Source organism: Daphnia magna, unplaced genomic scaffold (assembly GCF_020631705.1).
Source record: "Daphnia magna isolate NIES unplaced genomic scaffold, ASM2063170v1.1 Dm_contigs137, whole genome shotgun sequence".
Classification (NCBI taxonomy): domain Eukaryota; kingdom Metazoa; phylum Arthropoda; class Branchiopoda; order Diplostraca; family Daphniidae; genus Daphnia; species Daphnia magna.
Window position 1 is genome coordinate 169,955 of NW_025533137.1, and position 27,220 is coordinate 197,174.

The following is a 27,220-nucleotide window of genomic DNA, read 5'->3' on the forward strand; positions in this document are numbered from 1 at the left end:
GTATTCACATTGAATACAAGTATATTTGATGCTGTTTACATATAGAAGTAAAAACTCATGGTATAACAGTGTATTCACATTGAATACAAGTATATTTGATGCAGTATACATATAGAAGTAAAAAATCATGGTATAATAGTGTATTCACATCGAATACAAGTATATTTGATGCTGTTTACATATAGAAGTAAAAACTCATGGTATAACAGTGTATTCACATTGAATACAAGTTGTCGGAAAAAAAAGGAGCTAGAATTGCCCGACTAACTTTGAGGGGGAGAAATTGAGAGGCACACGTAAATAAAGAAATACGTACACCGTGATGGAGTCCTACGTTGTGTTATTTTATTAAGATTGAGCCTGAGCGGACACTTAGTGGAACATTCTTGATAGCCATCAAGATTCAGACTGACGAGTCTAGACAGGAAGACTCGTCAGTCTCAGAACATAAAAACAAAAGAAGGGTGAAATCGCGATAGCTCGGGGGTGATTAGCAAAGGGGGTGAAAAAAGCCAAAACGAAAGGGGGAAAACATATTTTTAAGAGAAATGAAGTTTAAGTTGGAGAATTTTCGACATTCTCCCGCGGCCAGGCAGCTACTCAGCGTCTTCTTGTTCGAAGATTTTCTTGATCGCTGCGTTGGTTTGGGCGGCACATTTTCGGGTTGGTCTAGAAGGCGACGACGGAGCTGGATCCGAAAGTGGGCCGTCGGACGATGCGGCCGGATCGTCCGACGGTTCAGCAACTTGTAGTGGGTAGAGCTTGGAGATGGGACGATTAGTTTTTCCGTTTGCCGTGCGGATGTCGGCAGCTCGAATCTGTCCATCTTGACTGCGAATGAGCTTCTCGACGACAGCCATTTTCCAATCTTTTCGTGGTTTGTCGTCGTGAACGAGAACAACATCTCTTTCTTTGATGACTGTTGGATTATTCTTTTTCGTTGCTTGATGGTACTCGCGAAGAGCAGGGAGATAGGAAGCCAGAAAACGTTTTTCGAAATGTTGAAGCAGAGTCTGATGGCGGGCGATGGCTTTCTTCAGCTCGTCCGGTTTTTCGCCGTATGATGCATCAAACTTTTCTTCGTTTGTTTCTTCGCTGTAGGGTAGTGTGTTGAGCCGTCGGCCATACATCAGATGAGCTGGAGAAAGTGACTCTTCGTCGCCGATGCTGCTCGACGGATTTTCAAGAGGGCGATCGTTCAGCACTACTTCAGCGTCGGCGACGAGGGCTCGAAATGCACTGAGTGTAGGTTTGGTACGACCGAGAATTTTTGAAAGAGCACTTTTTGCAAGGCCAATCAGCCTTTCCCAAAAGCCACCGTACCACGGTGCCCTTTTGGGAATGAATCGCCACTCGATTTGTTGGTCCGAGAGCTGTCGTATAGCAATTGGATCGCGGAAAATCTTCTGAAAAAGCTTAGCACCTTTCTCAAAAGTTTTTGCGTTGTCTGACATGATGACAGCTGGGCGAGAATGGTGAGAGACAAAGCAGCGGAAGGCGTCTAGAAAGGAAAGTGTGGTCATATCCTCGACTACTTCCAGATGAATAGCGCGAGTAGACGCACAGGTGAACAGTAGAATGTAGACCGTCCGGTCTACTTTTGGAGCTTCTTTGGGACCTCGTATGGTGAACGCTCCCGTGAAATCGATGCCGGTCACAGTGAATGGAAAAGAATATGATGAACGCGACACTGGAAGTGGGGCATGGTTTGGAGCCGTGTAAGGGGGTCCTCTTACACGGCTGCAGTTGACGCACTTTTTTAAACGCTTTTTGACACTTTGGACGATTTGCGGGATCCAATAGCGCTGGCGAATTGATGCCACCGTTAATTTTACTCCTCCGTGCATCATCAGAGCGTGATGAGCGGCTATGACGAGAGTGGAGAAAGTAGAATTCTTTGGTAGCAGGATAGGGTGCTTTGCGTCTTTCTTTAGTTGAGAATTGGAGAGACGGCCGTTGCAGCGCAACAGGCCATCTTGACCGATAAAAAGATCCAGTTGAGAAACGAGAGCTGGACGCTTTACGGTTGGTTTCACGCAGTAGTTGATTTCTTCAGTAAAGTACGATTTTTGAACTGCAAGAAGCCAAACCTTTTCTGCTTCTTGCAGTTCGGAAACAGTGATGTAGCCTAACTTCCAGCTTGCTCGAGACTTGTCTTTTAGCGTGATATTTCCAACGAATCGTCGGACAATCGCGGTAACTCTTATGAGATAAGAGAACTTGTATCTCGATATGTCGAGAATCTTCCCGATTCCTCCGTCGTGGGAGGGTGGTGTATTGGATGCTGATGCACTAGTGATGACTGACAGGTGAAACACTGCCGCTGGTTCGCAGTTTCCCTCCCACGACGGCCACTCACTTCTCTTTGGAAGCCACGAAGGTCCGGTTAGCCAGATGTCGGAAGAGAGGAACTGACGGAGAGTAGAACCACGAGATAGAAGATCCGCCGGATTGCAAGTGGTGGGACAGTAGTTCCATGAAGCATTAGTATCTCGAGTGAAACTGCGGATGGTCTCGACTCGGTTGTGGACGAATTGACACTTGATTTTTCCCATTTTTTGGATCCAGTAGAGCACAATCTGACTGTCTGACCACAGATAACAGTTTGGCTTGAGGCCTAGGGGAAGGAGAGCACTGAGAATGGATGACGCGACACGGGTTCCGATGACAGCTGCCATCAACTCGGTCTGCGGAATGGTTAGTAACTTTTTCTCCGTTTTCAGCGGGGCGACGCGAGACTTGGAGAACACGAACGAAGAGGAGTCGTCATTGCAAAAATATGCGACGGCCCCGTAGGCCAGTTGGCTTGCATCAACAAAAACATGGAGCTCTTTGATTTCTCCAGTCTTGAAGTAAGAGCGATTGAAAGAAGTTTTTGAGTCTTCGATGGAAGTTGCGATTCCTTTCCATCTTTCTATCAGCTCAAATGGAATGGGATCGTCCCAATCCAGCTTGAGTTTCCAAATTTCCTGGATGAGCATTCTTGCTGGAATGGTGAGGGGAGTAATGAAGCCAAGAGGGTCGTAGGTAGCTGAGATGCCACGCAACACTTCCCGTTTCGAAGTTTGTGGATGTGAAAGATGAGAGAGCTTAACACAGGGAACGTGAAGACGATCTTCCTCACGTTCCCAGTCGAGGCCAAGGACTTTAGTGACTTGAGATTTGTCGCCGACTCCTTCACTTTTTGCTCTCACTGTGAGTTGGTCATCGTTTGACCCCCACGATTGAAGATTGAGACCGGCACTTTTTAACACATTGTTGGCTTCAGAAAAGTAAGACACTGCATCTTCGGAAGTTTCACAGCCTGAGATGAGGTTGTCGACATAAATGTTGCGATTGATGTCGTCAGCTAGTAGCGATGAACTATCTTGTAGATGTTTTTTGATCACTGACAGGAGGATGAAGGGCGAGCTGCTGGCACCAAACGGAATCACGCGGAAACGGTACGACTCGAAATCCGATTTTGAGTCGTATGGGTCCTTTAGCCAAAGGAACCGCACGAAATCTCGATCCTGCTCGTGTAGACCAACTTGATGAAACGCCTTTTCAATGTCGGCTGTCAAGCCGATTGTGTGTGCGCGAAAACGGAGAAGAATAGCCATCATGACGTTCTGTAGTGGAGGGCCAATTTCGAGACAGTCGTTCAAACTCACTCCAGCTGACGTTTTGCAAGAACAATCGTAGACAATACGAAGGGGTGTAGTAGCCGACTCTTTAAACACTCCGAAGTGAGGTATGTAGTGAGATGGCTTGCTCATTTCACTAGATGGAACCTTCTCGATGAAGCCTCGGTCCAGCTGTTCTAGAATGATTTTGCTGTAGAGCTTGAGTCCATTTGGATTTTTTGATGCTAGTCGGTTGACGGTCCCTCTCGTTCGCTTTTGGCAAACTTGTAGATTGGACGAGAGGGGCGGATGATTTTCACTCCAAGGAAGCTTCGCGACGTATTTTCCATCACGAAACTCGACTGAATTCTTTTGATAAAACTCAGTTGTCTTTGTTGACTCCAGATCCGGCTGGATTCCCAGGGTCTCAAGATTCCAGAATTTAGTGACGTCGAGTGCTTCTTCCACCGAGATATGCAGACCAACAGTTTTCTGATCGACTTGTTCACCTGAATATTGTAGACGTCCAGAGATGAGATAGCCGATTTTTGAGTCAACGGCCGTTGGGCCAGATCCACGGATGACCTGATCACCAACGATATTCCAGTAGGTGTCTGCACCTACGAGAATATCCACCTCGAAAGTTGATTTTGTCGACACTGGGTGTGCCAACTTGAGCTTTTTCAGATGGGGAAGAGACAACAACTCGGCTCGATGTGGATCGGAGAGAGGGTCCACGATGTGAGGAATGACGATCGCTTGCACAACGATGGGAGATCCATGACGATCGATAATAGAGAATTGTACGACGTCGTAGTGTTCGGCAACTCCACGGCACGAAGTGAAACCGAAAAGAACGAGGCTCTCACGTCTGAGAGGTGGTAGATTCAACAATTTAGCCAGCTTTGACGTGATGAATGTGCGTTGAGCACCTTTGTCGACTAAAATGTTGCCATCCAATTTGACAAATTGTGACTGAACTTTGGCAATTGCCGTTTCCAAAAATACAAAAGAGCTTTGTTCTACAACGTCTGTGGCCGATAACACCACTGACGTTGGGGGAGACCAAGAAAGAATAGTAGCGCCAGTAACTCTAGAAGGATCGGCTTTGTGCAGACTGGTATGATGAGCTCGATTGCATACACGACAGCGATACTTGGATGGGCAATCGGATGATGCCTGATGCATCCTTCTTAAACAGTTAAAACAGAGCTTTTTTACCTTTGCGATGTCGTATCGCTCTTCCACAGTTTTTGCTGTATCGCAGTCGGTGGGCCAATGATCTCCGGTGCAAAAGGGACAAAAGAGCTTGCGATGGGGAAACTCTTTTGTAGATGGCTTTGCTCCCAAGAGCATGACGTTTGTCTTTTTGGGAGGTTTTAATGCCGATGAGTGGGAGATTGAACTTTCACTGTCTTCGAGAATTTCGATTTCTTTGAGCAGGCTCTTTCGAAGGATATCGAGGTCCCACTCAGCGGCGTCACTTTGTCGTGCCAGGTTACGACGCAGATCAGCTGAGAGTTTGTCGAGAAGGATGCAGACGAGCAGATCGCCATATGAATCTGGCGTCTTGTTCAGAGCTTCGAGTCCACGGATGTGCGACTCCAGAGAATCCACGAACTTCCTTAACGAAGCTCGGTCAGTTCCGGGCTTCGGTAAGGCCACTAGCGCTCGCATGTGAGCCATGATGATCTTCGCCGGCTGGCCAAAACGCTTTTTGAGTAGATCGATGGCGACAGTGTAGTTGTCGTTGGTTGGCACGAGGCCGAGAAGAAGCGCCTTTGCGTCGCCGGATAGACGAGAGTTAAGAAAGTTGAACTTAGTAGCATTGGAGTAGCTCTTTTTGAGATGAACTTCCACTTCGAATACGTCCCAGAACGCATTCCAGAGTAGAATATTTCCACCAAATTCAGGGAGATTAAACTTGGGGAGATGACTTGAATCGGTGGCAGTGGTCACGTTGATGGTTGGAGTGATTGTAGGTGCTGGAGGATTTGGATTGGCAGCTGCTGCTGCAGCCGCAGAGGCAGCAGCAGCTGCTGCTACTTCTGCGGCTTTTTCATCCATCAGAGTCTTGAGAGTGAATTCTGCTGCGTCACGAGCGTCGTACGCTACAGCATTGGTAGTACCAGCACTGGACATTTCAGCTTCCACATCAGCCGCGGCCAACAGGTCAACGATTTCGGTATCAAGCGCCTCAACTACCTTTATTTTGTCGTGAAGATCTTCCAACTTCTTGTTGAGTTCGTAGATTTTTCGGTCTCTGTCCATGGTAGCATCGGTGATGATGTCGGAAAGTTTGGTGATGAGTCGAGTGACCGCACCGCGATTGCCACCTCGCTTGGACGTGAGAGTAGCCACGCTCGCCATTTTTTTCGAAGGAAATGGTGAGCGTAAAAGATGATGATATCTAGCTTGTCAGTTGCTAGCGAAGGAAACCAAGCTTGGTAACCAGAGGAAGAGTTGGGCCAAGCGTGGCCTCGAGGTCGTTGATTTCACTGCTGTGAAAGATGAGAGAAAAGCCAGTCGAATGAGAGTAGAGATTGGCCAAGTCTATCCACGAGGTCAGCACGTGGTGGCTGACGAAAGATCGAGAACACGAGGCTGAGCACAGCCACGAGATTCGTCACAAGCGACACGTGTCACGAATCTCGATAAATCAGGGTGAAAATTCAAACATCCGATGTTTAAAATTTCAGGGAAGTTAGTTTTAAAGTCAAAGTAAGTGTTAATCGCACAAGGAACAAGAGATGAACCCGAGGGACGAAGATATTGCCGACCACGCTAGGCCGACAAATCCTGGTTACGGCACCAATGTCGGAAAAAAAAGGAGCTAGAATTGCCCGACTAACTTTGAGGGGGAGAAATTGAGAGGCACACGTAAATAAAGAAATACGTACACCGTGATGGAGTCCTACGTTGTGTTATTTTATTAAGATTGAGCCTGAGCGGACACTTAGTGGAACATTCTTGATAGCCATCAAGATTCAGACTGACGAGTCTAGACAGGAAGACTCGTCAGTCTCAGAACATAAAAACAAAAGAAGGGTGAAATCGCGATAGCTCGGGGGTGATTAGCAAAGGGGGTGAAAAAAGCCAAAACGAAAGGGGGAAAACATATTTTTAAGAGAAATGAAGTTTAAGTTGGAGAATTTTCGACACAAGTATATTCCATGCTGTTTACATAAAGAAGTAAAAACTCATGGTATAACAGTGTATTCACATTGAATACAAGTATATTCCATGCAGTTTACATATAGAAGTAAAAACTCATGGTATAACAGTGTATTCACATTGAATACAAGTATATTTGATGCTGTTTACATATAGAAGTAAAAACTCATGGTATAACAGTGTATTCACATTGAATACAAGTATATTTGATGCTGTTTACATATAGAAATAAAAACTCATGGTATAACAGTGTATTTACATTGAATACAAGTATCTTTGATGCTGTTTACATATAGAAGTAAAAACTCATGGTATAACAGTGTACTCACATTGAATAAAAGTATATTTGACGCTGTTTACATATAGAAGTAAAAACTCATGGTATAACGGTGTATTCACATTGAATACAAGTATATTTGATGCTGTTTACATATAGAAGTAAAAACTCATGGTATAACAGTGTATTCACATTGAATACAAGTATATTTGATGCAGTATACATATAGAAGTAAAAACTCATGGTATAACAGTTTATTCAAATTGAATACAAGTATATTCCATGCTGTTTACATAAAGAAGTAAAAACTCATGGTATAACAGTGTATTCACATTGAATACAAGTATATTCTATGCAGTTTACATATAGAAGTAAAAACTCATGGTATAACAGTGTATTCACATTGAATACAAGTATATTTGATGCTGTTTACATATAGAGGTAAAAACTCATGGTATAACAGTGTATTCACATTAAATACAAGTATATTCCATGCAGTTTACATATAGAAGTAAAAACTCATGGTATAACAGTGTATTCACATTGAATACAAGTATATTTGATGCTGTTTACATATAGAAGTAAAAACTCATGGTATAACAGTGAATTCACATTGAATACAAGTATATTTGATGCTGTATACATATAGAAGTAAAAACTCATGGTATAACAGTGTATTCAAATTGAATACAAGTATATTTGATGCTGTTTACATATAGAAGTAAAAACTCATGGTATAACAGTGAATTTACATTGAATACAAGTATATTTGATGCTGTATACATATAGAAGTAAAAACTCATGGTATAACATTGTATTCAAATTGAATACAAGTATATTCCATGCTGTTTACATAAAGAAGTAAAAACTCATGGTATAACAGTGTATTCACATTGAATACAAGTATATTCCATGCAGTTTACATATAGAAGTAAAAACTCATGGTATAACAGTGTATTCACATTGAATACAAGTATATTTGATGCAGTTTACATATAGAAGTAAAAACTCATGGTATAACAGTGTATTCACATTGAATACAAGTATATTTGATGCTGTTTACATATAGAAGTAAATACTCATGGTATAATAGTGTATTTACATTGAATACAAGTATATTTGATGCTGTTTACATATAGAAGTAAAAACTCATGGTATAACAGTGTACTCACATTGAATACAAGTATATTTGATGCTGTTTACATATAGAAGTAAAAACTCGTGGTATAACAGTGTATTCACATTGAATACGAGTATATTTGATGCTGTTTACATATAGAAGTAAAACTCATGGTATAACAGTGTATTCACATTGAATACAAGTATATTTGATGCTGTTTATATATAGAAGTAAAAACTCATGATATGACAGTGTATTCACATTAAATACAAGTATATTTGATGCAGTATACATATAGAAGTAAAAACTCATGGTATAACAGTGTATTCACATTGAATACAAGTTTATTTGATGCAGTATACATATAGAAGTATAAATTCATGATATAACAGTGTATTCACATTGAATACAAGTATATTCCATGCAGTTTACATATAGAAGTAAAAACTCATGGTATAACAGTGTATTCACATTGAATACAAGTATATTTGATGCTGTTTACATATAGAAGTAAAAACTCATGGTATAACAGTGTATTCACATTGAATACAAGTATATTTGATGCAGTATACATATAGAAGTAAAAACTCATGGTATAACAGTGTATTCAAATTGAATACAAGTATATTCCATGCTGTTTACATAAAGAAGTAAAAACTCATGGTATAACAGTGTATTCACATAGAATACAAGTATCTTCCATGCAGTTTAAATATAGAAGTAAAAAATCATGGTATAACAGTGTATTCACATTGAATACAAGTATATTTGATGCTGTATACATATAGAAGTAAAAACTCATGGTATAACATTGTATTCAAATTGAATACAAGTATATTCCATGCTGTTTACATAAAGAAGTAAAAACTCATGGTATAACAGTGTATTCACATTGAATACAAGTATATTCCATGCAGTTTACATATAGAAGTAAAAACTCATGGTATAACAGTGTATTCACATTGAATACAAGTATATTTGATGCTGTTTACATATAGAAGTAAAAACTCATGGTATAAAAGTGTATTCACATTGAATACAAGTATATTTGATGCTGTTTACATATAGAAGTAAAAACTCATGGTATAACAGTGTACTCATATTGAATATAAGTATATTTGATGCTGTTTATATATAGAAGTAAAAACTCATGATATGACAGTGTATTCACATTAAATACATGTATATTTGATGCAGTATACATATAGAAGTAAAAACTCATGGTATAACAGTGTATTCACATTGAATACAAGTTTATTTGATGCAGTATACATATAGAAGTAAAAACTCATGGTATAACAGTGTATTCACATTGAATACAAGTATATTCCATGCTGTTTACATAAAGAAGTAAAACTCATGGTATAACAGTGTATTCACATTGAATACAAGTATATTCCATGCAGTTTACATATAGAAGTAAAAACTCATGGTATAACAGTGTATTCACATTGAATACAAGTATATTTGATGCAGTATACATATAGAAGTAAAAACTCATGGTATAACAGTGTATTCACATTGAATACAAGTATATTCCATGCTGTTTACATAAAGAAGTAAAAACTCATGGTATAACAGTGTATTCACATTGAATACAAGTATATTTCATGCTGTTTACATATAGAAGTAAAAACTCATGGTATAACAGTGTATTCACATTGAATACAAGTATATTTGATGCTGTTTACATATAGAAGTAAAAACTCATGGTATAACAGTGTATTTACATTGAATACAAGTATATTTGATGCTGTTTACATATAGAAGTAAAAACTCATGGTATAACAGTGTATTCACATTGAATACAAGTATATTTGATGCTGTTTACATATAGAAGTAAAAACTCATGGTATAACAGTGTATTCACATTGAATACAAGTATATTTGATGCTGTTTACATATAGAAGTAAAAACTCATGGTATAACAGTGTACTCACATTGAATACAAGTATATTTGATGCTGTTTACATATAGAAGTAAAAACTCATGGTATAACAGTGTATTCACATTGAATACAAGTATATTTGATGCTGTTTACATATAGAAGTAAAAACTCATGGTATAACAGTGTATTCACATTGAATACAAGTATATTTGATGCTGTTTACATATAGAAGTAAAAACTCATGGTATAACAGTGTATTCACATTAAATACAAGTATATTTGATGCTGTATACATATAGAAGTAAAAACTCATGGTATAACAGTGTATCCACATTGAATACAAGTATATTTGATGCTGTTTACATATAGAAGTAAAAACTCATGGTATAACAGTGTATTCACATTGAATACAAGTATATTCAATGCAGTTTACATATAGAAGTAAAAACTCATGGTATAACAGTGTATTCACATTGAATACAAGTATATTTGATGCTGTTTACATATAGAAGTAAAAACTCATGGTATAACAGTGTATTCACATTGAATACAAGTATATTCGATGCAGTATACATAAAGAAGTGAAAACTCATGGTATAACAGTGAATTCACATTGAATACAAGTATATTTGATTCTGTATACATATAGAAGTAAAAACTCATGGTATAACAGTGTATTCAAATTGAATACAAGTATATTCCATGCTGTTTACATAAAGAAGTAAAAACTCATGGTATAACAGTGTATTCACATTGAATACAAGTATATTTGATGCTGTTTACATATAGAAGTAAAAACTCATGGTATAACAGTGTATTCACATTGAATACAAGTATATTTGATGCTGTTTACATATAGAAGTAAAAACTCATGGTATAACAGTTTATTCACATTGAATACAAGTATATTTGATGCTGTTTACATATAGAAGTAAAAACTCATGGTATAACAGTTTATTCAAATTGAATACAAGTATATTCCATGCTGTTTACATAAAGAAGTAAAAACTCATGGTATAACAGTGTATTCACATTGAATACAAGTATATTCCATGCAGTTTACATATAGAAGTAAAAACTCATGGTATAACAGTGTATTCACATTGAATACAAGTATATTTGATGCTGTTTACATATAGAAGTAAAAACTCATGGTATAACAGTGTATTCACATTAAATACAAGTATATTCCATGCAGTTTACATATAGAAGTAAAAACTCATGGTATAACAGTGTATTCACATTGAATACAAGTATATTTGATGCTGTTTACATATAGAAGTAAAAACTCATGGTATAACAGTGTATTCACATTGAATACAAGTATATTTGATGCAGTATACATATAGAAGTAAAAACTCATGGTATAACAGTGTATTCAAATTGAATACAAGTATATTCCATGCAGTTTAAATATAGAAGTAAAAAATCATGGTATAACAGTGTATTCACATTGAATACAAGTATATTTGATGCAGTAAACATATAGAAGTAAAAACTCATGGTATAACAGTGTATTCAAATTGAATACAAGTATATTCCATGCTGTTTACATAAAGAAGTAAAAACTCATGGTATAACAGTGTATTTACATTGAATACAAGTATATTTGATGCTGTTTACATATAGAAGTAAAAACTCATGGTATAACAGTGAATTCACATTGCATACAAGTATATTTGATGCTGTATACATATAGAAGTAAAAACTCATGGTATAACAGTGTATTCAAATTGAATACAAGTATATTTGATGCTGTTTACATATAGAAGTAAAAACTCATGGTATAACAGTGTATTTACATTGAATACAAGTATATTTGATGCTGTTTACATATAGAAGTAAAAACTCATGGTATAACAGTGAATTTACATTGAATACAAGTATATTTGATGCTGTATACATATAGAAGTAAAAACTCATGGTATAACATTGTATTCAAATTGAATACAAGTATATTCCATGCTGTTTACATAAAGAAGTAAAAACTCCTGGTATAACAGTGTATTCACATTGAATACAAGTATATTCCATGCAGTTTACATATAGAAGTAAAAACTCATGGTATAACAGTGTATTCACATTGAATACAAGTATATTTGATGCAGTTTACATATAGAAGTAAAAACTCATGGTATAACAGTGTATTCACATTGAATACAAGTATATTTGATGCTGTTTACATATAGAAGTAAATACTCATGGTATAATAGTGTATTTACATTGAATACAAGTATATTTGATGCTGTTTACATATAGAAGTAAAAACTCATGGTATAACAGTGTACTCACATTGAATACAAGTATATTTGATGCTGTTTACATATAGAAGTAAAAACTCATGGTATAACAGTGTATTCACATTGAATACGAGTATATTTGATGCTGTTTACATATAGAAGTAAAACTCATGGTATAACAGTGTATTCACATTGAATACAAGTATATTTGATGCTGTTTATATATAGAAGTAAAAACTCATGATATGACAGTGTATTCACATTAAATACAAGTATATTTGATGCTGTATACATATAGAAGTAAAAACTCATGGTATAACAGTGTATTCACATTGAATACAAGTATATTTGATGCAGTATACATATAGAAGTATAAATTCATGATATAACAGTGTATTCACATTGAATACAAGTATATTCCATGCAGTTTACATATAGAAGTAAAAACTCATGGTATAACAGTGTATTCACATTGAATACAAGTATATTTGATGCTGTTTACATATAGAAGTAAAAACTCGTGGTATAACAGTGTATTCACATTGAATACAAGTATATTTGATGCAGTATACATATAGAAGTAAAAACTCATGGTATAACAGTGTATTCAAATTGAATACAAGTATATTCCATGCTGTTTACATAAAGAAGTAAAAACTCATGGTATAACAGTGTATTCACATTGAATACAAGTATATTCCATGCAGTTTACATATAGAAGTAAAAACTCATGGTATAACAGTGTATTCACATTGAATACAAGTATATTTGATGCAGTATACATATAGAAGTAAAAACTCATGGTATAACAGTGTATTCAAATTGAATACAAGTTTATTCCATGCTGTTTACATAAAGAAGTAAAAACTCATGGTATAACAGTGTATTCACATTGAATACAAGTATTTTCCATGCAGTTTACATATAGAAGTAAAAACTCATGGTATAAAAGTGTATTCACATTGAATACAAGTATATTTGATGCTGTTTACATATAGAAGTAAAAACTCATGGTATAACAGTGTATTTACATTGAATACAAGTATATTTGATGCTGTTTACATATAGAAGTAAAAACTCATGGTATAACAGTGTACTCACATTGAATACAAGTATATTTGATGCTGTTTACATATAGAAGTAAAAACTCATGGTATAACAGTGTATTCACATTGAATACCAGTATATTTGATGCTGTTTACATATAGAAGTAAAAACTCATGGTATAACAGTGTATTCACATTGAATACAAGTATATTTGATGCTGTTTACATATAGAAGTAAAAACTCATGGTATAACAGTGTATTCACATTAAATACAAGTATATTTGATGCAGTATACATATAGAAGTAAAAACTTATGGTATAACAGTGTATCCACATTGAATACAAGTATATTTGATGCTGTTTACATATAGAAGTAAAAACTCATGGTATAACAGTGTATTCACATTGAATACAAGTATATTCCATGCAGTTTACATATAGATGTAAAAACTCATGGTATAACAGTGTATTCACATTGAATACAAGTATATTTGATGCTGTTTACATATAGAAGTAAAAACTCATGGTATAACAGTGTATTCACATTGAATACAAGTATATTCGATGCAGTATACATAAAGAAGGAAAACTCATGGTATAACAGTGAATTCACATTGAATACAAGTATATTTGATGCTGTATACATATAGAAGTAAAAACTCATGGTATAACAGTGTATTCAAATTGAATACAAGTATATTCCATGCTGTTTACATAAAGAAGTAAAAACTCATGGTATAACAGTGTATTTACATTGAATACAAGTATATTTGATGCTGTTTACATATAGAAGTAAAAACTCATGGTATAACAGTGTATTTACATTGAATACAAGTATATTTGATGCTGTATACATATAGAAGTAAAAACTCATGGTATAACAGTGTATTCACATTGAATACAAGTATATTCCATGCTGTTTACATAAAGAAGTAAAAACTCATGGTATAACAGTGTATTCACATTGAATACAAGTATATTTGATGCTGTATACATATAGAAGTAAAAACTCATGGTATAACAGTGTATTCAAATTGAATACAAGTATATTTGATGCTGTTTACATATAGAAGTAAAAACTCATGGTATAACAGTGTATTTACATTGAATACAAGTATATTTGATGCTGTTTACATATAGAAGTAAAAACTCATGGTATAACAGTGAATTTACATTGAATACAAGTATATTTGATGCTGTATACATATAGAAGTAAAATCTCATGGTATAACAGTGTATTCAAATTGAATACAAGTATATTCCATGCTGTTTACATAAAGAAGTAAAAACTCATGGTATAACAGTGTATTCATATTGAATACAAGTATATTTGATGCAGTTTACATATAGAAGTAAAAACTCATGGTATAACAGTGTATTCACATTGAATACAAGTATATTTGATGCTGTTTACATATAGAAGTAAAAACTCATGGTATAACAGTGTATTCACATTGAATACAAGTATATTTGATGCTGTTTACATATAGAAGTAAAACTCATGGTATAACAGTGTATTCACATTGAATACAAGTATATTTGATGCTGTTTATATATAAAAGTAAAAACTCATGGTATGACAGTGTATTCACATTAAATACAAGTATATTTGATGCAGTATACATATAGAAGTAAAAACTCATGGTATAACAGTGTATTTACATTGAATACAAGTTTATTTGATGCAGTATACATATAGAAGTATAAATTCATGATATAACAGTGTATTCACATTGAATACAAGTATATTCCATGCAGTTTACATATAGAAGTAAAAACTCATGGTATAACAGTGTATTCACATTGAATACAAGTATATTTGATGCTGTTTACATATAGAAGTAAAAACTCATGGTATAACAGTGTATTCACATTGAATACAAGTATATTTGATGCAGTATACATATAGAAGTAAAAACTCGTGGTATAACAGTGTATTCAAATTGAATACAAGTATATTCCATGCTGTTTACATAAAGAAGTAAAAACTCATGGTATAACAGTGTATTCACATTGAATACAAGTATATTCCATGCAGTTTAAATATAGAAGTAAAAAATCATGGTATAACAGTGTATTCACATTGAATACAAGTATATTTGATGCAGTATACATATAGAAGTAAAAATTCATGGTATAACAGTGTATTCACATTGAATACAAGTATATTTGATGCTGTTTACATATAGAAGAAAAAACTCATGGTATAACAGTGTATTCACATTGAATACAAGTATATTTGATGCTGTTTACATATAGAAGTAAAAACTCATGGTATGACAGTGTATTCACATTAAATACAAGTATATTTGATGCAGTATACATATACAAGTAAAAACTTATGGTATAACAGTGTATCCACATTGAATACAAGTATATTTGATGCTGTTTACATATAGAAGTAAAAACTCATGGTATAACAGTGTATTCACATTGAATACAAGTATATTCCATGCAGTTTACATATAGATGTAAAAACTCATGGTATAACAGTGTATTCACATTGAATACAAGTATATTTGATGCTGTTTACATATAGAAGTAAAAACTCATGGTATAACAGTGTATTCACATTGAATACAAGTATATTCGATGCAGTATACATAAAGAAGGGAAAACTCATGGTATAACAGTGAATTCACATTGAATACAAGTATATTTGATGCTGTATACATATAGAAGTAAAAACTCATGGTATAACAGTGTATTCAAATTGAATACAAGTATATTCCATGCTGTTTACATAAAGAAGTAAAAACTCATGGTATAACAGTGTATTTACATTGAATACAAGTATATTTGATGCTGTTTACATATAGAAGTAAAAACTCATGGTATAACAGTGAATTTACATTGAATACAAGTATATTTGATGCTGTATACATATAGAAGTAAAAACTCATGGTATAACAGTGTATTCAAATTGAATACAAGTATATTCCATGCTGTTTACATAAAGAAGTAAAAACTCATGGTATAACAGTGTATTCACATTGAATACAAGTATATTCCATGCAGTTTACATATAGAAGTAAAAACTCATGGTATAACAGTGTATTCACATTGAATACAAGTATATTTGATGCTGTATACATATAGAAGTAAAAACTCATGGTATAACAGTGTATTCAAATTGAATACAAGTATATTTGATGCTGTTTATATATAAAAGTAAAAACTCATGGTATGACAGTGTATTCACATTAAATACAAGTATATTTGATGCAGTATACATATAGAAGTAAAAACTCATGGTATAACAGTGTATTTACATTGAATACAAGTTTATTTGATGCAGTATACATATAGAAGTATAAATTCATGATATAACAGTGTATTCACATTGAATACAAGTATATTCCATGCAGTTTACATATAGAAGTAAAAACTCATGGTATAACAGTGTATTCACATTGAATACAAGTATATTTGATGCTGTTTACATATAGAAGTAAAAACTCATGGTATAACAGTGTATTCACATTGAATACAAGTATATTTGATGCAGTATACATATAGAAGTAAAAACTCGTGGTATAACAGTGTATTCAAATTGAATACAAGTATATTCCATGCTGTTTACATAAAGAAGTAAAAACTCATGGTATAACAGTGTATTCACATTGAATACAAGTATATTCCATGCAGTTTAAATATAGAAGTAAAAAATCATGGTATAACAGTGTATTCACATTGAATACAAGTATATTTGATGCAGTATACATATAGAAGTAAAAATTCATGGTATAACAGTGTATTCAAATTGAATACAAGTATATTCCATGCTGTTTACATAAAGAAGTAAAAACTCATGGTATAACAGTGTATTCACATTGAATACAAGTATTTTCCATGCAGATTACATATAGAAGTAAAAACTCATGGTACAACAGTGTATTCACATTGAATACAAGTATATTTGATGCTGTTTACATATAGAAGTAAAAACTCATTGTATAAAAGTGTATTCACATTGAATACAAGTATATTTGATGCTGTTTACATATAGAAGTAAAAACTCATGGTATAACAGTGTATTTACATTGAATACAAGTATATTTGATGCTGTTTACATATAGAAGTAAAAAGTCATGGTATAACAGTGTACTCATATTGAATATAAGTATATTTGATGCTGTTTACATATAGAAGTAAAAACTCATGGTATAACAGTGTATTCACATTGAATACAAGTATATTTGATGCTGTTTACATATAGAAGTAAAAACTCATGGTATAACAGCGTATTCACATTGAATACAAGTATATTTGATGCTGTTTACATATAGAAGTAAAAACTCATGGTATGACAGTGTATTCACATTAAATACAAGTATATTTGATGCAGTATACATATAGAAGTAAAAACTTATGGTATAACAGTGTATCCACATTGAATACAAGTATATTTGATGCTGTTTACATATTGAAGTAAAAACTCATGGTATAACAGTGTATTCACATTGAATACAAGTATATTCCATGCAGTTTACATATAGAAGTAAAAACTCATGGTATAACAGTGTATTCACATTGAATACAAGTATATTTGATCCTGTTTACACATAGAAGTAAAAACTCATGGTATAACAGTGTATTCACATTGAATACAAGTATATTCGATGCAGTATACATAAAGAAGATGAAAACTCATGGTATAACAGTGAATTCACATTGAATACAAGTATATTTGATGCTGTATACATATAGAAGTAAAAACTTATGGTATTTTTTTTTTTTTTATTTTTATGGGCGTGGACTCGAAGACCGAGTATTGCCCCGTGTATTTCACCCGATAAGCATCAAAGTTACATGTTTTACAAAAGGGAGCGTTCCATAGGACTAGAGAGTTGTACATAAATTTGGGAAACTGGGCCTGCGCGGCGGCTCTGGTGCGGGCGTGCCGGGGCAAGACCAAAGGGGATTTGAGTACCTGTCCGGCTTGGTTAGACCTTCTAGACCACCAGCCGGTGGTCGCCGGCATAGCTACATTCCCCTATGGGTTCCCGACAGCAGTTCCCAGAGCCCCGGCCTGACGAGCTGATATTATTAGAGAGAATAGGAGAGGGGCTAAATTAAAATACCAGACCATCAACAATGACAACACTGTACTCTAGTGGCTGATTTCATAAAATTGAGCTACTGGTTCACGAGAAGCGAGCAGAGGGCGTCTCCGAGGAAAGCGCTAGTCTGTCCAAGAGAGCCCTCACGCTGGCAGTGAGACCATAGTCTCCGGTGGCTGGATGGGTGGCCAACGGGAACGCGCGCTCCCGGACCCCATTCCTAGCCACCGGAACAGAGCAAATAAGATATGCTTCAAGAGGCCTAATATCAGTGTTAGACGAAATAATATAGAGACACGAGAAGCGCTCGTCTTCAACTATTTAAGAGAGAAACGCTTAGTGCTAAGCACATATTTGACCAGTGCATTCCAGGACAGATTTGATTTTGGGAAGATATGGAGAGGAGGGGGCCAAGGAAGGTTGACGGCAAGGAGCTTCTCATACAGCTCCTCTCTGAGACTAGAGTAGTTTGGGCAGTAGAAAAGAAAGTGAGTAATGGACTCAATAGTAGCACCGCATCGACAGGAGGCGGATGAAGTAAAGCCAAACCGATGTTGGTGAGCATTTAGGGGGCAGTGGCCTGTGAGTAGCTGGGTAGAGATTGCACTAGTTTTTACTTTGAGGAGCCTGTTGGCGGAGTACACATCAGGGAAGAAGGCTTTTACGCTCAAGTTGGTTGACAATGACACCCACTCCTTATTCCACATATTCCATACGTATTTCGAGAGCTCTTTCTGAATAGCCTTCGGGGAGACCGGGGCGTATCGAGTTGTAAACGGAGAGGGATATTTGGCCCAGAAGCTAGCTAGGGCGAGACCAGGTGAGTTTGGATTGGCAGCAGTGAAGACATGACAAGAGTTGCCGAGTTTTGCCAGAAGATCAAGGTTGCTCACCTCCATCAGAGAAAGTGTAGCGGCCGGACTGAGCATTACGAGCCTTTCAACTAAGATAATTTCACTGCTGGTATACTTAGGCCTCAGCTCCTTTATAGTCTCAATGGCCTCAGCAAGAGCGACGCTCAGTCCACTGCGGAAAGAGATTGAGGGGGGTAGCGACAGATTAAGTATCCTGATTACAGCCGCGGAGTTTGTGAAGACTACGCAAAGTCCAGCAGCGCCAGAGTTCAGAAACACACGAATATAGCAGCGGAGGGTGTTTAGCGCGCATGGAAAAAGATCGACAGACGCGTAAGAGAGGCTAGAGGAGTAGAGACAAATTCTCCACGGTGGGTGTTGAGTAGAAAGAAATGTACTGACTCGTTCACTCTTTTTGTGCATAAGTTCATGGGGGAGACGCTTAAGGATTAGTTTGCTAGATGATTTGACAAACTCACCAGCCGGTTGAGAGAGCAGACGAGAAGTGGCTATTTCCAGTATGCGGAGATCAAGTGGAAGCATATTGGATAAGATAATGAGCGATTCGGTAGGGGCCGTTTTGAACGAGCGCGTAATCATCCGGCAGATCAACCGCTGAAACGAACGGATCTTCTTTGAACCGGCCTTTGTGCGTAAAACGGAAGCCCAGACAGAGCAACCGTATGTGAAGATGGGCTCAACGGTGGAGGAGTAGAGAAATCGTAAGCGTTTCCTATCGTAACCAAAAGATTGCCGGAGGCAACTGCTTACAGCCATCATGGCCCTCGTCGCAGATACACATTTTGCTTCAATGTGATTTTTCCATTTCAGCCGAGAATCCAAGACGAAACCAAGAAAAGAGGCTGTATGCGAAGGCGAGATCCTTGTATGGTCAATGAAGACATAAAGATTGTCCCAAGGAATCAGCTTTCGGGAGAATATGACAAGGACAGTTTTAACAGCATTAAGAAACAGCTTTCTAGACGCAAGCCAAGCTCGACAGAGTCACAAACAAGTTGGAGGTTTTTAGTGGCAATACTCGCTTCTTTGTGGGACGTGATAATAGTTATATCGTCAGCATAGGCGATCATTTTGACCGGAAATGGGAATGTGAGGCGGAGTAGGTCATCGACAAGCAGATTCCATAGTAAAGGTGAAAGAACTCCACCTTGCGGACATCCTAGATTAACAAAACTGGTGTGGGTATGTTCCTTTACAGAAAAGCACGCCTGTCTATTAGAGAGGAAACTGCTTATGATTTTTATGAGGTAGCTGGGGCAAGCACGTTTAGCTAGAGCGTGAATAATGGCCGGATGCCAGGCAGAGTCAAAGGCACTCTTGATGTCCAAGAAAGCGGTGGCGCATACTTTATTCTCGGAGAATGCATCTTCGATGAAGGAAACCAGGGTATGCGCCGCTGTTTCAGTAGAGTGGTTGGCTCTGAACCCATGTTGACTAGTACTGATCCAGTTGTTTACACTATCGAGCCAGAGCAACCGGCCCAGAACTATCTTCTCGAGAAATTTGGCCAAATTGGACACTAAACTAATCGGTCTAAAGCTGTTCAAGGAGGTGTAGTCACATTTATTGGGTTTGCCAATGACTGAAACTATAGCGACTTTCCAGGAGTCTGGGAAGAAACACATGGATATGCACGCATTGAGGATGACAAATAGGTACGGTTTGATCAGCGGTAGGCTAAAAAGTAGCAGATCGGCTGCGATGCCATCAATTCCTGGAGCGGATTTAGTGTTAAGTGATCGTGCCGCGGTTTCAAATTCCCAGTCAGAGACCGGAGGGGGTTCATCGTCGAGCTGAGAGAGGACAGCGGCAAAGGCTTCACTTTCCACTGCTGAGTGAGTTGATTGAGACGGGGGTTCAACAGGAAAGAAATGTCTGGCACAGCCCTCTGCAATCAAAATCGGATCTGCGGATAGAGCTCCATCGATAGATACTTCAGAAGGTAGAGAGATAGACTTAGTTTTTCCCGCGAACTCAGATAGGACACGGAACATATCCCCATTGGTCGCATTCGTCCTAGCTTTCTCCCAAGCTCTACGTTTAGCAGCTCTAAGTTCCCGCTGATACCCTGCTTTGCTACGACGGTACAGCATTTCATTTTGAGCATTTTTGCTATTTGACCAGTCCTTGTGGTGAGAGCGAGCCTTACTTCGGAGGACAGATAGGTCCTGTGTCCACCCTATCATGTTTTTGGCGCACCTGGTACGAGGACAGGGGATCTTGGCAGCGAGAGCACTGGAGGAAATCGCCGAGACAAGTTTAGCAATTTGGTCATTAACTATCTCAGTGGATTCAATCTGGGAGTAGACAGGCAGACAACGTAGTGCTTTCGTTAGTTCGAGAGAAAATAGCTCGCGGTGGATGAAAGGTAATTTAGGAACTGACGGACGTAAATGCTTCCTTTTAGTTTTAGCAAAATCTCCATGGTTGATTTCAAAAAAGATATAAGGGTGGTCTGAGAGAGAAGGAGTGTCCAGGAAGAACCAGCTGTGAATACAGACTTTATCACCTGCGAGGGTAAGATCGACAAAAGATGTCCCGGCAGGAACAAAATCAAGCTCAGAGTGAGGTTGATTGACAACTCTTAGGTTAGAGCAGGTCAGCAGAGACTCCAGATCAGAACCACGCTTATCATTGAAAGGGCTGTCCCACATCCGAGATCTTGCATTGGAATCAGCACCGATTATCGAAAAGGGAGCAGAGAGTGCCTCAAGGATGGTCAGGGTCGTGGCCGAAAAATCCACAATAGAGGGACGGAGGTAGACGGAGGATAGGCGTAATGGGCCTTTGTTCGTTGTCAACTCAACACATGCAGCAGAGTTAGAAATGTGCATACAGACAGGTTTCCCGGCTGTGACAATCGAGTCTCGTATTAAAATAGCAGCCCCATACGAGTAGTCATCAGAGAGCTGATGAAACGCCGTGAAACCAGGGGGGATATTTGCAACCACAGGAGAAAGAGAAGGCAACACGTAAGGCTCTTGAATAAGGACAACATCGATATCCAAATCAAGAATAATTTGTGAGAGAGAGGATGATGCAAGACTGGAGTGACGTAAGTTAATTTGAATACATTTGAGAAGGGCTGGCACCTGCGGGCTTTCAGATAGTACAGATGTATAGCGGTCAGACATTACGATCAAGGAATGTTCTGTACCGCTCAACCGCTTTCACCTGCTCACTGCAAGTGTTGTGGCCAGATTGGTGCGAGCCATTGCAGTTAACGCATTTTAAAACCACAGAGGTGCACTCTTTCGTGCCATGCCTCTCTGCACACTTCCCACAAGCTACAAACCTAGCTGAGCAGTCTCTCTGGATGTGTCCGTATCTTTGACATTTAAAACAGCGTCTAACCTCCCTGTTCAGATCAACTGGTACTATACGGTAGTAGGTTCACGAGATCGATGCCCTACGCTGGTCCAGAATGAGGTCTCTGACAGCCCTGGATTTAAGAAAAATCTTAACGTGTCCTTCCGTGGTCTGTGGCTTGGTGTAGATCACTTTAACGGAGTGTATCTGCCCACGTAAGGCGCTATTACGATGTTCTAGCTCCACCTTAAGGGCGTTTACATCCGAAATATTAACAAAGAGGGCCACAACAGGGAAAGACACATTTAGCTTGCTAGCTGGTTCAAAACGGCTACTAAAATCGGGTTTGTTGTTAAGAAGAGCTGCTGCCTTTGCAACTGCCACCTCATTGTCCAGGGTGACAAACATCTTATTGTTTTTAAAACGAACATGCGAGGGGATCAAACCGCTGTTTGGAGTATCAAGCAACTCCTCAACAGCCTGGACATTCAAAGGAGGAGCAGAGGCATCGGCACATTTGGCTACCAAAACAGAGCCGGATGAGTTACCACGAGCGACAGAAGCATAGGACGGACCATGACTTGATGTACCTGAGAAGGACGAACCAGCAAGGCCGGTAGGGCTAGCACGTTGGAGGCTTAAAAGACCGTCAGCAAAAGCTACTTTCATTTGCACCGCCTCATTCTTTAGTACACTAATTTCCTCTACCTTACTCTCTAGATCAGTTTTGAGACAGGAGACTTGAGATTCGAGATCAGAGACATGGTCATCACCGAGTCGGGTGACCATGAGTTCTAGCTCACAGATGTCAACAATTTGGTTCTCTAATAGGTTCAGAGCAAAGCTTAGACGAGATACAAGTTCAGTTTTACTTAGCGAATTGATGGTGGCAAGTGGAAGTTCAGCAATGAAGGTGGTAGCAGAGTCAGCCTTGGACTTCTTCATATCAATAGCATCCGGCTTGTCTGGGGAGTGGGGATCTTTCTTCCTCTTGTTGCCACCACTGGCAGAGGCCGAGGACGTATTGGCAGACTGACGGTTTAGTAATTGTCGAGCTTTGGTACATTCTTGGGAGCAGCAGCGATGGCCGCTGTGGACAATTTGAAAGATCTTATTGCAATGTAAACAATGTCTGTCACTGCCCCGGGCGTCACTGGGAGCTCCATTATCATCCCCCATGAAATGGGTCTGAATCGTAGCCTTTGCGATAGGATGCAATTAAGAGACCGAACCAAAAATATATAAAACAGTATCAAACTGGATCAGCTGTAAGAACTGATCACGTATATCCAGAAATGTGGCTCAGAATCGCACAACATGGGATGGGCCCAAAAGATAGCCCCTAGGGTAAAAGAAACAAGAAATATAGTGATATACACAAAAATATGAAAAACCATATACAACGGAATCAGCGTAAAAAACTGATTAAGAGAATCCAATCTTTCTGCACAGAAATACAAAAACACAATTAAAAGAGAAAAAAGGACAGGAGACCGAACAATATAACACCTATACCAGGTGTTATACCACCTGGTATAACAGTGTATTCAAATTGAATACAAGTATATTCCATGCTGTTTACATAAAGAAGTAAAAACTCATGGTATAACAGTGTATTTACATTGAATACAAGTATATTTGATGCTGTTTACATATAGAAGCAAAAACTCATGGTATAACAGTGAATTTACATTGAATACAAGTATATTTGATGCTGTATACATATAGAAGTAAAAACTCATGGTATAACAGTGTATTCAAATTGAATACAAGTATATTCCATGCTGTTTACAAAAAGAAGTAAAAAGTCATGGTATAACAGTGTACTCATATTGAATATAAGTATATTTGATGCTGTTTACATATAGAAGTAAAAACTCATGGTATAACAGTGTATTCACATTGAATACAAGTATATTTGATGCTGTTTACATATAGAAGTAAAAACTCATGGTATAACAGTGTATTCACATTGAATACAAGTATATTTGATGCTGTTTACATATAGAAGTAAAAACTCATGGTATGACAGTGTATTCACATTAAATACAAGTATATTTGATGCAGTATACATATAGAAGTAAAAACTTATGGTATAACAGTGTATCCACATTGAATACAAGTATATTTGATGCTGTTTACATATAGAAGTAAAAACTCATGGTATAACAGTGTATTCACATTGAATACAAGTATATTCCATGCAGTTTACATATAGAAGTAAAAACTCATGGTATAACAGTGTATTCACATTGAATACAAGTATATTTGATGCTGTTTACATATAGAAGTAAAAACTCATGGTATAACAGTGTATTCTCATTGAATACAAGTATATTCGATGCAGTATACATAAAGAAGTGAAAACTCATGGTATAACAGTGAATTCACATTGAATACAAGTATATTTGATGCTGTATACATATAGAAGTAAAAACTCATGGTATAACAGTGTATTCAAATTGAATACAAGTATATTCCATGCTGTTTACATAAAGAAGTAAAAACTCATGGTATAACAGTGTATTTACATTGAATACAAGTATATTTGATGCTGTTTACATATAGAAGTAAAAACTGATGGTATAACAGTGTATTCACATTGAATACAAGTATATTTGATGCTATTTACATATAGAAGTAAACACTCATGGTATAACAGTGTATTCACATTGAATACAAGTATATTTGATACATTATATGATAGAAGTAAAAACTCATGATATAACAGTGTATTCACATTGAATACAAGTATATTCCATGCAGTTTACATAAAGAAGTAAAAACTCATGGTATAACAGTGTATTCACATTGAATACAAGTATATTTGATGCTGTTTACATATAGAAGTAAAAACTCATGGTATAACAGTGTATTCACATTGAATACAAGTATATTTGATGCAGTATACATATGGAAAAAAAAACTCATGGTATAACAGTGTATTCACATTGAATACAAGTATATTTGATGCTGTTTACATATAGAAGTAAAAACTCATGGTATAACAGTGTATTCACATTGAATACAAGTATATTTGATGCTGTTTACATATAGAAGTAAAAACTCATGATATAACAGTGTATTTACATTGAATACAAGTATATTTGATGCTGTTTACATATAGAAGTAAAAACTCATGGTATAACAGTGTACTCACATTGAATACAAGTATATTTGATACTGTTTACATATAGAAGTAAAAACTCATGGTATAACAGTGTACTCATATTGAATATAAGTATATTTGATGCTGTTTACATATAGAAGTAAAAACTCATGGTATAACAGTGTATTCACATTGAATACAAGTATATTTGAAAATATTTACATATAGAAGTAAAAACTCATGGTATAACAGTGTATTCCCATTGAATACAAGTATATTTGATGCTGTTTACATATAGAAGTAAAAACTCATGGTATGACAGTGTATTCACATTAAATACAAGTATATTTGATGCAGTATACATATAGAAGTAAAAAATCATGGTATAACAGTGTATTCACATTGAATACAAGTATTTTTGATGCTGTTTACATATAGAAGTAAAAACTCATGGTATAACAGTGTATTCACATTGAATACAAGTATATTTGATGCTGTTTACATATAGAAGTAAAAACTCATGGTATAACAGTGTATTTAAATTGAATACAAGTATATTCCATGCTGTTTACATAAAGAAGTAAAAACTCATGATATAACAGTGTATTCACATTGAATACAAGTATATTCCATGCAGTTTACATATAGAAAAAAAACAAGGTATAACAGTGTATTCACATTGAATACAAGTATATTCCATGCAGTTTACATATAGAAGTAAAAACTCATGGTATAACAGGGAATTCACATTGAATACAAGTATATTTGATGCTGTTTACATATAGAAGTAAAAACTCATGGTATAACAGTGTATTCACATTGAATTCAAGTATATGTGATGCTGATTACATATAGAAGTAAAAACTCATGGTATAACAGTGTATTCACATTGAATACAAGTATATTTGATGCAGTATACATATAGCAGTAAAACCTCATGATATAACAGTGTATTCACATTGAATACAAGCATATTCCATGCAGTTTACATATAGAAGTAAAAACTCATGGTATAACAGTGTATTCACATTGAAAACAAGTATATTTGATGCTGTTTACATATAGAAGTAAAAACTCATGGTATAACAGTGTATTCACATTGAATACAAGTATATTCCATGCTGTTTACATAAAGAAGTAAAAACTCATGGTATAACAGTGTATTCACATTGAATACAAGTATATTCCATGCAGTTTACATTTAGAAGTAAAAACTCATGGTATAACAGTGTATTCACATTGAATACAAGTATATTTGATGCTGTTTACATATAGAAGTAAAAACTCATGGTATAACAGTGTATTCACATTGAATACAAGTATATTTGATGCAGTATACATATAGAAGTAAAAACTCATGGTATAACAGTGTATTCACATTGAATACAAGTATATTTGATGCTGTTTACATATAGAAGTAAAAACTCATGGTATAACAGTGTATTCACATTGAATACAAGTATATTTGATGCTGTTTACATATAGAAGTAAAAACTCATGGTATAAGTATTTT

At 36.5% G+C, this 27,220-nt stretch overlaps 2 protein-coding genes across 2 annotated transcripts; both read right to left on the reverse strand.

The window, feature by feature from the left end:
* Nucleotides 1-596: 596 nt before the first annotated feature.
* LOC123467032 lies at nucleotides 597-5,975 on the reverse strand. Its single transcript, XM_045167096.1, has 2 exons — nucleotides 5,804-5,975; nucleotides 597-5,662 (listed from the first exon to the last, which is right to left on the reverse strand). Exons 1-2 carry the CDS (start codon nucleotides 5,973-5,975, stop codon nucleotides 597-599), a joined length of 5,238 nt encoding a protein of 1,745 aa, XP_045023031.1.
* A 12,223-nt stretch (nucleotides 5,976-18,198) lies between these two features.
* Nucleotides 18,199-23,777, reverse strand: LOC123467033. Its single transcript, XM_045167097.1, is given in 5 exon segments — nucleotides 18,199-18,676; nucleotides 18,964-20,032; nucleotides 21,103-21,415; nucleotides 21,791-22,142; nucleotides 22,447-23,777. Coding segments are annotated over 5 exon segments (3,243 nt in total). The 3' UTR covers nucleotides 18,199-18,498.
* Nucleotides 23,778-27,220: the final 3,443 nt, after the last annotated feature.

Bases quoted from the DNA above. Each gene is read 5' to 3' on its own strand.
- LOC123467032 (XM_045167096.1), bottom strand. From the start codon at position 5,975: ATGGCGAGCGTGGCTACTCTCACGTCCAAGCGAGGTGGCAATCGCGGT. The intron at 5,663-5,803 runs AGGCGCTTGATA...TGATGGATGAAA, and splicing joins CGACAAAATAAAGGTAGTTG to AAGCCGCAGAAGTAGCAGCA.